General features: G+C 53.7%; 1 protein-coding gene across 1 annotated transcript; it reads right to left on the bottom strand.

The window, feature by feature from the left end:
- Positions 1-6526: 6526 nt before the first annotated feature.
- ASCL1 (achaete-scute family bHLH transcription factor 1) lies at positions 6527-9163 on the bottom strand. The gene is made up of 2 exons (XM_068664096.1): positions 7841-9163; positions 6527-7703 (listed from the first exon to the last, which is right to left on the bottom strand). Exon 1 carries the CDS (start codon positions 8518-8520, stop codon positions 7876-7878), a length of 645 nt encoding a protein of 214 aa, XP_068520197.1. The 5' UTR covers positions 8521-9163; the 3' UTR covers positions 6527-7703; positions 7841-7875.
- Between the last annotated feature and the right edge of the window lie 743 nt (positions 9164-9906).

Here is a 9906-nt window from a genome sequence, read left to right as displayed (position 1 = left end):
TACAGGTCTGCTGACCTCAGAGGCAGGAGAAGTTGGCCACTACCCCCAAAGGATGGCAAAGAGGTGGAGGAAAATGAAGCTAAAAATTTTTCAGCAGAAAGCTTAAAATGCTGTCAGGCTCATCCATGGGTGTACATCCGTCTGGAATGTTACTTCAAATCATTAAGCATGAAATATCTGTGAGGATCACATGAAACTTTTGGGTTCATCTGAGTGGCAGTTCTGCCAGTGAAAGACGTGAAAGAGAAAGCTAGGCTTCTGTTTTTGGCAGTGCTGCAAGTTTGACAAAATAGGAGACACTCCAAGTCTCCATGCTGTACCAGGGCCCTCAGATGGGCAAAACAGCTTGATACACATTAGAGTAACCTAAAACCATGGTTTGCTCTGAAAGTTAAAGCAGGATGAAGCAAAATGTCTACCACTGCCTGTTCCTGAACCTCTTGGGTCAGCAATTCCAGATGCAGTTTCTGCCTTGTGGAGGAATATGCACAGATATTGCTTAGAAACTTCAAGTAAGTCCTTCAAGTAAGTCTTGGGTCTTTGAAGAACACTGTCTGAAAGGCCGAAAAGGTTATCAATAACAATTGTCCTTTTGCTTGTAGACCAACAGTCTGACATTATATCCTGTACTACCTGAAAGCTATTGCCATCCAATGGCCCCAACAGCAGTGCACATGGCAAGGACTGTGGGCTTTGTGTCAGCCCTTTGCTGGGACACCCCTGGAGGTACAGATAAGAAGCTCTCCAGCACAGTGAGACTTTGAAGAACGTGCTTAGATATTGACATTGCCTCGCTCAGGGAGAAACCCTCCATCATCCTCTTGGCAGAGCAGGGAGGGGAGCCCCACGGCGCTGCTGCCTGCGCCGTGTTTGTCCTGGATGCGACACGGGACTTTGCTCTCCCGCCCTGTCCCTCGGGTGCCTTTCAGGAGTGCCGCAGTCGCTTCTCGGAGTGCACACGTGAATTATTGTTTACTCAATAACAAATCAAACAAATTCCATCTCCTTTTCAAAGCAAACCGCAATGATAAAAGAGGGCTGATTTCCAGTATTATTAGCGCTGATGAATGTCTTCCCTTCACTTGACTGTCTTTATTTCATGTACAGGTGGCTTTTTTTTTCTTTTTTTTTTTCTTTTTTTTTTTTCTTTTCCATTTAGAAATGTCATCACCACTTAATTAGCAATGCATTGTTACCTGAAAGTAAAAGCAAGCCTATCTTAGGCCATATGGCAGGGGTTTAATCTGCACTGTCACGGTATAATCCTGCCGAAATGGCTTCCCTTTTCAGTCAAAACTGCATTTCACACTTTACTAATATAGGGCCTTTCCTTTCCTGTTCAGGAGTAATACAGCCCTGCCTGTTCAGCAAGTGTAAATTAAAATAGCTCCCAGCTCCAACCAACAGCAGGAGGGGAGAGAGAGTGAGTGGTGTGGCTGTGGGGAAGGGAGGATGGCCCCATCCCAAAAGGCAAATGTGGGCTCCTTCTGTGAACGGCTTTGGTGAAACTGGACCAAGTGAGCTTGGGATCTGCTTCAGAAGACTGTCACCACCCCTACCACTAAGGCCTATGCCTTAGTGTGGCTGGCTATAAGAATTTTTGCAATTCTTATCTGTCCTTTCCCAGTGCCATTGGTAATCCCACATTAAGAATTTATGAAAGCAGAAAGCAACCTGTTGCTGCAAAGTTTTAGAGGAAGTGAAACTCTTCAGGGAAAAAAATCTGTGTTTGTTCCTCTCTTGGTGGGTAGGTGAAGAGCACAAACAGGATTGAATCCTGCTCAGAATGGGACAAAAGGAAAAATGGATTATCTGCCCCACAGAAAGTTTACCAGGGCATTAATGTGCACTGGCTCTTCCCATAGCCCTGCACAAGAGCAGAGTAGAGATTTCAGTGATCCCCTCTCTCACCAGCTTTCTCATGTTCTCCCATTGCAACATATCAGAAGGCACTTGTGAGGAACTGCTCATGGCCTCTGTCTTGCATTTGTGGTTCTTGGGCTAAAATAGATTGAGACAGGATGAAATCACGTCTGTCAATTAATTTAGCTATTTTCAACCCAGGACCAATATCTTGTCACAAAAAGCAGCTTTCCTTTATTTAGTTCCTTCCTTCCCTGCATTTTAAATCAGCCCCTCCCTCTCCAATTAGTATAATAAGGGACAGGTATCAGGGTAGAGGGAGAAAAGGGACCCCATGAAACTTCTCCTCCTCTCCTACTAGCTGCCTGTGTTTGCCCAGGACAAAAGAGTGAGAGCCAGTGAAAGTACTGGTGCTTGGGGGGTGCTCTGCCTTTTCTTACATCCTTCTATGGATACTCCAAGCAGCAGGAAATGCTGATAGGGACAGCAAGCTTCATACTACTCAGATAAGTTGTACAGCTCCAGGGTGTGTGTGGGATGCAGGGCTTCCATCCCCAAAGTCAGAACTCCTTCCCCATGGGATAAGTAAGAACCACAAAGCACTCTGACCGTGGGCAAAGTCTGACCTGTCTATTTTCACATCTTGTCCAAGCTGTGCAGTGTCCCCTTACAGTTATAACTTCCAAGAACATCTCAGAAGGGGTGTGGAGATACTCTGTTCTTCAGTCACTTAATATTTTGCTGTATTTTTTTTCAACCCACAGGTGACACGATGCCTACACTACACAACAGTACTCTTCCCTGCCCTCCATCCCCCAGCAAAAGGGCTGCCTATAGAAGCTGCATGGTACTGACCTGGTTGTTATTGGGTATAACCATACACATACGTGCAATGGGGACAACAAAGGCAACAAGGGCAAAAAACAGATTGAAGCGATGGCCTGGAAATTTGCTTACAGAAAGAAAAGGCACAGAGCTCTCTCATAGTTTATATTCTGGGGAAAATCCATGCTTTGGCCAGGAAAGTCCAAGCCTAGATGTCCACTTACAGACAGTGTATGGGGGTGGGGTTTAAATAACTCTGTAAGTATTGCACTAGGAAAAAAAGATTTGAGCATGTGGTTAATGGGTCTGGTGTGCATTTTTAATCTGTTTTCCTAAAAAAGGGGAATATACCTCTGGTGCTGTCCAGCTGAGGATCAGCCACACCTGGCATCTTCATGGCCACAAGTGTGGAAGCCTGGATGTGGGACTGTGGGGGCAGCAGAATGCAAAGGGGGCTGAGGGCTCTGCTGTGGTGCTGTCTCATCGGGCATCTCACTTGCGCTTTGCAGGAGCAATGCAGGGAAGGGCTGAAGATGCTGAGAGTTGATGCGAGTGTGCGTTATGGTCCTGAAATGCTGTTTGGGTGCACGAAACAGGGAGAAATACCTGAAGGGAGTATCCAGCTGCACGTTCTTTTCCCTTCTTTTTCCAGCTTTCAGCTGAACTGCAAAGCCAAGGGGGTCTGCTAAGAGCCTGGGCCCGTCCATTTGTCTCTCCCCCTACTTCTCTGTCCCTAACCCCCCTCTCTCTCCCCTCCCGCAGCTCGGGAGGGTGGAGGTGCGATTCGCTATGCCAGTTTTTTATTTCCAGCATGCTTGACAGGCTGGGCGAGGAAGGCGTTAATGTTTTCTGACAGGCCCCCTCTAATTGTTGGAGCTTTTCTTCTCTGCCTTTTCTGTGAAATTCTGACTTAGGCGAGCAGCATAACAAAATGCTCTGGCATTGAAATGTGCGCTTGCACTACACTGGGCTCGGGGAAACAGCATTATTCATGAAGATTTTCAGCTGTTTTTGTCTTTTAACTAACCTTTGAGTTTGATCAGAGGCTAGCCGGGCTCCCTTTCTCAAAAGGCGGTCTTGGCAACCCGACAATGGAGCCAAACTGTTTTCCCTGTTAAAGAGATAACTATGCCGTTGAGTTGGTACATGGGGGAAATTAATCTTCAGGCGCATACAAATGATAGGTTTACCTCGGTCTGCAATCGCCTGCATGGGATTATTAATAGGACGCGGGTAAGGAGCAGGAAAAATTCAGTCTGGGGCAGGGAACTTGGGGGAAGAAGAAGAAGAAAAAAAAAAAAATCCCAAACCCAAACCCATCATCCCTTTTGATTGCATAAAGCCTGCGATTGATTCCTCACCACTTGCCTTTTGCAGCAGGAATTAGCTGTGCATTGTGCGGGCTGACACGCTAAAAGCGAGCCCGCTTGGGAGCAAGAAGTTGCTGCGCGCTGGGACGGAGCGGGGTGGCGGCCGGGGGCGGGGGGCTCTCCCCGCTCCCCTTTGCAAAGGGCGGAGGTGTTGGGGGGGGTGGCGGGGTGGAGGAGGCAGAGAATGCCCCCTGCCCTTCAAGGCGAGCTAATCCCTGAATGCACTGAGTAACAGGCGCTGCATTATGGAGCCCCCCAGTCCCCTCGGCGCTGCAGCGCCCGCCTGCCCTTGGGCAGGTGCCCGCTTACCGGGGGGAAAAACAACAAAAAAGGGAAAATAAAGTTTTATAAAAGGCTCCCCAGAGGTCGAGGAGGGGGTTGTAGGGTCGGGCGTGGCTCCCCCCGGGTCCTACCTGAGCGCCGGGAGCGCCTCAGGGCGCGGATGCTTCGCGGGGCTGGGGGGGACCCCCAAAATTGGGAGTGGGGCTGGGGGGCAGCCGAGGGAGGGCTGGTTTGGGGAGGGGGCGGAAAATCCCTGGGGGGAGGGAGGTGGTTGTTAACGGGGCGCCGCTCCGGCATTGGGATAAATCAATAGATAGGTGCATCAATAAATAGGCGGCCCCGCAACCTCCATCTGCAGCCCCCCCTCCTCGCTTTCCCCTCATCCCCCCCCCTCCCCGCCCCGCGTAGCTCTAAAACTTATAGTGCGCCCAAAGAAGTCCCTGATTTATGGAGTTTCCTAATGCTAACTGAATACTGTCTGTCAGGCAGCGCTGAAAGGCTCTCCGCACTAATACAAGAAAAGGCTTTGTGTTGCTAAGCGATTAGAGCAGATGTAATGAGATTTACCCCAATCCTGCTTTGCCCTTTCCCTATCTTCAGTAAAATTGTGTGTGTGTGTTTTCTTTCTTTCTTTCTTTTGGGGAGGGGGCTGAGGGGAAAAGGGAGGGAGGAGGTGGTGAATTTCTGAGCCTGCCTTATACATTGTAGCGAACAACAGCGTAACTTTGCCTTTAGTTTAATGAGTCTGGATATTTACTATTCAGAAGTGAGCAAAAAAGAACACCTGTCTACACAAGGAAGAGAAATTTCGCCTTTGTAACAGAATGAAACATTATCCTAATGTTATATTCATAGCTATAAATTACTCGCTGCACTTTCTTTGCATACCTTATCTGCACACTTGCAAAAGTGGGTAAATAAAAAGGAGATGCTGTAAAGGGAGAGCGGACGGCGGCGTATAACGGTTATTATTTTCATAACTAAACATTACTTCCACGAGCGGTTAAAACAACGAGTGTTTGTGCCGCACCAAGGAGGGAATCCGTGACCCCAGTCCCCTTCCCCGGTTCCCCGGGTTAAATCCCATATGGATCATTTCGGGCCGTGGGGGAGGAGACGAGGAGGCAAAGGGGAATACACTTTTGGGGCGATGCGGAGAGGCCTGGACACTGATCCTTGCGTGGATGTTTGTGCCACTGTGTGCCCGCACGACGCGCGTGTGTGCACACTGATTTACAGGCGTACAGCCCCAAAACCCGGGTGGTGCACCGAAGTTTTTCCCTCCTCTTTTCCAAACCGGCGCATCCCTTGCAGCTCGGAGGCACGTAACTCCGTACGGCACACTGGCTCTCCCCCCCACACACTTTTTTTTTTTTTTTTTTTTTTTTTTTGTAAGATGCATTTTGCGCTTCGCTTTCCGCTTGGCTTGGTGCACGCAAACTGAATTTGCAAGTGATGCAGGAGCCAGGCGCAAAGGAGGAGGCGAATTCTGGTCACGTCCTTGCTAACTGACAACAAGCAGGCTAGCCAAAAAAAAAAAAAAAAGGGGGGGGGGGGTCCAATTTCTTTTTGAGTCTTGGTAATTGGGTACTTTTACACGCAGATCACGCTATTTGGGTAGAATAACAAGCTTAGAAAGACCAGTGTCTCCGAGCTGCCACCCATTTCTACTACTTTATTTATTTATTTCATTTCATCTCCCCCCTCGCCGCTCGCTTCCCGTCTTCCCCCGACGGTTTTATTTATCCAGCCGCTATCTTCGCGGAGGCAACAAAGTCGCCCGTGTTATTGGCGGCGGCGGCTGCGCCTTCCCCCGTGTTTTCGTGCCCCGCCGGGGGAGAGCTGCGGAGGACGGGGTCAGGGCGCCCTCTCTTTAGGACCCGGTCTTTTGGGGGAATTCTTTAATGTGCAGTGATTTCGGGAAGGACAATGCAATCATTAATCACCCCCTCGCCTTTTGATTTGGATACACGTTTGTAACCCAGAAGGGCAAGAAAACAATGGTGATAGCGCGAGATCTTTGCATATTTATATAGAGATAGATAAAGATATATATGTTACATCCATCAGATACAAACACTTCATATGCAACTCAGCTCTGGCATAACATCATTTAACATTTTGTCCTTACATTCATTGTTGTCAATGGCAGAAAGAAAAAAAAATTACATGCAGCAGGCAGCTGATCATTTTAATTAAAAAAAGTTTTATTACGAAACTAGTTTGTATAAAACAGGGTTATACAGGACCTTTGTAAGTTTGTAATAAAACAGTAAGAAAAGGCAGTGGCATAAGGGACTTTTTTTGTTGTTTGCTTTTTGCTTCTTTCTTTCTTTTTTTCTTTTTTTTTTTTTTTTTTTTCTTCAAAAGGCAGCATATAAAAACAAATGGCTACCATTTTGCGTTTGGACAATAGCTGCATAAACTTTGTTCACTTTGAACATTGTTTAATAACATTATTAATACATTAACAAAGTTTCTATAAAGTAAGACACGTTGGTGCTAAAGTACATCTGGAGGAAATCCAAGTCCTTTACAAAACCACATACAAAAATGGCAGTTGTAAGGTAATGTCGACTACACGTCTAAACATGAAGAGGTAATAAGCATTACATATTAAAAAAAGTATCAAGATATACACATTTTAAACCATTTGTACAAAACCTCTATAAATCTCTCTCTTATGTACAAAAATAGCTTAATATATCCCCAAACTGGTCAGGGTGGATACAAATAGATTTTCTTATAATAAAAAAATTCACAAAGAAAAAAAAAAAAAAAGATTGGAAGCATCCTATGATGAAAACGAGAGGAAAAGCTCGGAGGTGGGGGGAGGGGGAGAGCCGGGATTTGAGGGTTGGGGGGGGGTGTCTTTGAGTACAGCATAGCTTAATTTCAAAATCTCCACGAACACCAGCAAACTAACTTCGTCCACAGAGCAGGGAAGGCCGGGCTGTGCGGGGCTGCAGGCGGCCGGGATGGGGTGCGGAGGGGGGGCTCCCGTCTGGCGGGGGGGAAGCAGCAGGAGGAAGAGCCCCGAGGAGCGCAGCGCCCGGCCGCGGGGGACCGGGGTCTCCGTTCCCGGGGGGGTTTGGGGGGGGGGGGACAGCGGCTCCGCCGGGCTCTCTCGGTGCTGGCGGGGCCGGGAGCGGTGCGCAGGGGCCGGCCGGGCTCCGGCCGCCCCGAGGGGCCCCCGCGGCGCTCAGCGCTGTGCGCGGGGGGCGCAGCGTCCCGCCGGGAGACGTGCCCGCACCGCCCTCCGACGGCGGGGGAGAGCGAAACGCAACAGGTCCTGGCTTGGCGGCGGCTTTCCGCGCCCGCGTGCGTGATATTTTTCCCTTTTTTTTTTTTTTTGCAACCGGCCTGTAAGGAGAAAAGAGAGAGGAGGTCAGAGCCGCGCGGGGACCAGGCGGGACCCCGACGGCTGCGCGCCCCCCTCCCCGTCCCCGACGGCTGCGCGCCCCCCGAGCCCCCCTGGCCGGCCGCGGGCGCGCACCCACCTGCCGCGGGGGGCGCGGGGGGCGTCGGGGGGCGCTCAGAACCAGCTGGTGAAGTCGAGCAGCTCCTGCTCCTCGGGGCTGAGCGGGTCGTAGGAGCCCTCGTCGGAGGAGTAGGAGGAGACGGGGGAGCCCGCCATGGAGTTCATGTCGTGCGAGTAGCCGGGCGAGATGGTGGGCGACAGGACGCCGGCCTGGAAGGCGGCGCTGACGGCGTCGTGCTCGTCGAGCAGCTGCTGCAGGGCGCGGATGTACTCGACGGCGGAGCGCAGCGTCTCCACTTTGCTCATCTTCTTGTTGGCCGCGCCGTTGGGGACGTGCTCCCGCAGCGTGGCGAAGCCCAGGTTCACCAGCTTCACCCGGTTGCGCTCCCGCTCGTTGCGCCGCGCCACGGCGGCCGGCTGCTGCTGCGGCAGGCTGTACCCGAAGCCGCTGAAGTTCAGCCGCCGCTTGCAGCGCATCAGCTCCGGCGAGGCCGAGCGCTGCCGCTTGGCGGCCCGCGGCGCCGACGGCTTGCCGCCCGGGGACGGCTGCCCGCCCGCGGGGCTCAGCTGCGGCGGCGGCGCCCCCGGCGGGGCGGCGGCGGCTGCGGCGGCCACGGCGGCGGCGAAGAAGCAGGCAGGCTGCAGGAAGGGAGGCTGCCCGGCGCCGCTCGCCATCCCGGCGGGGCTACCGCTGGCCATGGGCGAGGGGCGGGGGGCGTCGTGCGAGGCGGGGGGGCGGCCGCTCCCCGTGCCCCCCGGCGGCAAAAAGATGGAAAAAAAAAAAATTAAAATAAAATAAAAAGGAGAAGAGAGACGTGTGTAAAAGGGGGGAAAAAGCCGGCGGCGGTCGCTTAGCGAAGGAGACGGGAGAAGGCGGGCAGGGGGAGAGGGGCCGCGGCGACAAAGGGGAGCGGGCGGCGGTGCCGGGCGGGCGGCCGGGGAGCGCGGGCGGCTCTGCCCGCCCCCCTCCCTCTCGCCCTCCGTGCGGCGGCCGCGGGGAGGCTCGTGGCGCTCGCGTGTGCGCAGGCTGCTTTGCAAAGCCCCTTTTGCAAAAAAGTGGCTGGGGATTGTGTCTCTTATAAGGGGCGGACGGGGCTCGCCCCCCCCCACCCCCCCCTTCTCCTACACACACACACACACACACACACACACACACACACTCGCTGCCCCCCCGCCCTCCCCCTCGCACACACGCCCGCTCTGCACCTTGCGCCTTCCACGCTCCCCGGGCTTTGCCGAGCGCCGCCGCCTTTGCAGCGCGGGGAGGAGGGGGGGGGGACCCACACATACACACACACACACACACACACACACACACACTAACACCCCCCCTTTTCTACATCCCCCCCCCCCTCTCCCGCAGCCCTCGGGCCCCGCCGCACACGCGCTGGCCGCCGGCTCGGCCCCGCCTCTCCCCCCCCTTTTCCCCCTCCTTTTCTCCCCCCCTTTCCCTCGGTGCCCGTCTCCCCCCGCCTCCCCCCCGCCCCGCCGCCCCCACCCCCGGCGGGTTTTGTTGTTGCAAGTGCGTGCGCCCGGCGCGTGCCGCGCTCCCGGCCCTGAGCAAACACCCGCGCCGGGGCGCCGGCGGCGGCGGCCGCGGAGGAGGCGGCGGCGGCGGCGGCGGGCGCGGCCCGACGGGGCGGGAGGAGGCGCGCACGGGGATGCGCGGGGATGGGGAGCCCCGGGGTGGGGGGGACCGGGTCCGTCTAGGGGGTGAAATTTGGGGATTTGGGGATTTGAGGAGGGGAAGAGGGGGTGCGGGAAGAGAGAGGAGGGAGGTGCGCGGTGGTGGGCTGTTAGGAGGAGGGAGCTGGGAGGTGGTGGGAGAAGGAGTGTGTGTGGAGTCCCGAGGTGGGTTTTTGGAAGGTGGGGGGTCGTGGGGTGAGTGTGGCTGGAGGGAAAGAAGGAAGTGCATGCACTTGGATGAGTCCAGAGTGGATGTCCTATGGCTGTCAGCGCGGCAGCGGGAGGTTTCTTTTGTGGGGCACCGTAAAGTCGGGGTGTGCTGAGCATGGCGAGCAGGTGGATGTGCAGACACAGCTCTCCCCTGGCCACACAGCCCATTCCCCAGGCCACAGTGTGCTC

Source organism: Anas acuta, chromosome 1 (genome assembly GCF_963932015.1).
Source record: "Anas acuta chromosome 1, bAnaAcu1.1, whole genome shotgun sequence".
Classification (NCBI taxonomy): Eukaryota; Metazoa; Chordata; class Aves; order Anseriformes; family Anatidae; genus Anas; species Anas acuta.
The sequence above is the reverse complement of the archived record's forward strand: the minus strand, read 5'-3'. Positions and strand labels throughout refer to the sequence as shown.

What these genes read in the sequence shown, in the direction of transcription:
- ASCL1 (XM_068664096.1), bottom strand. Translation starts at nt 8,520, where the DNA reads ATGGCCAGCGGTAGCCCCGCCGGGATGGCGAGCGGCGCCGGGCAGCCT.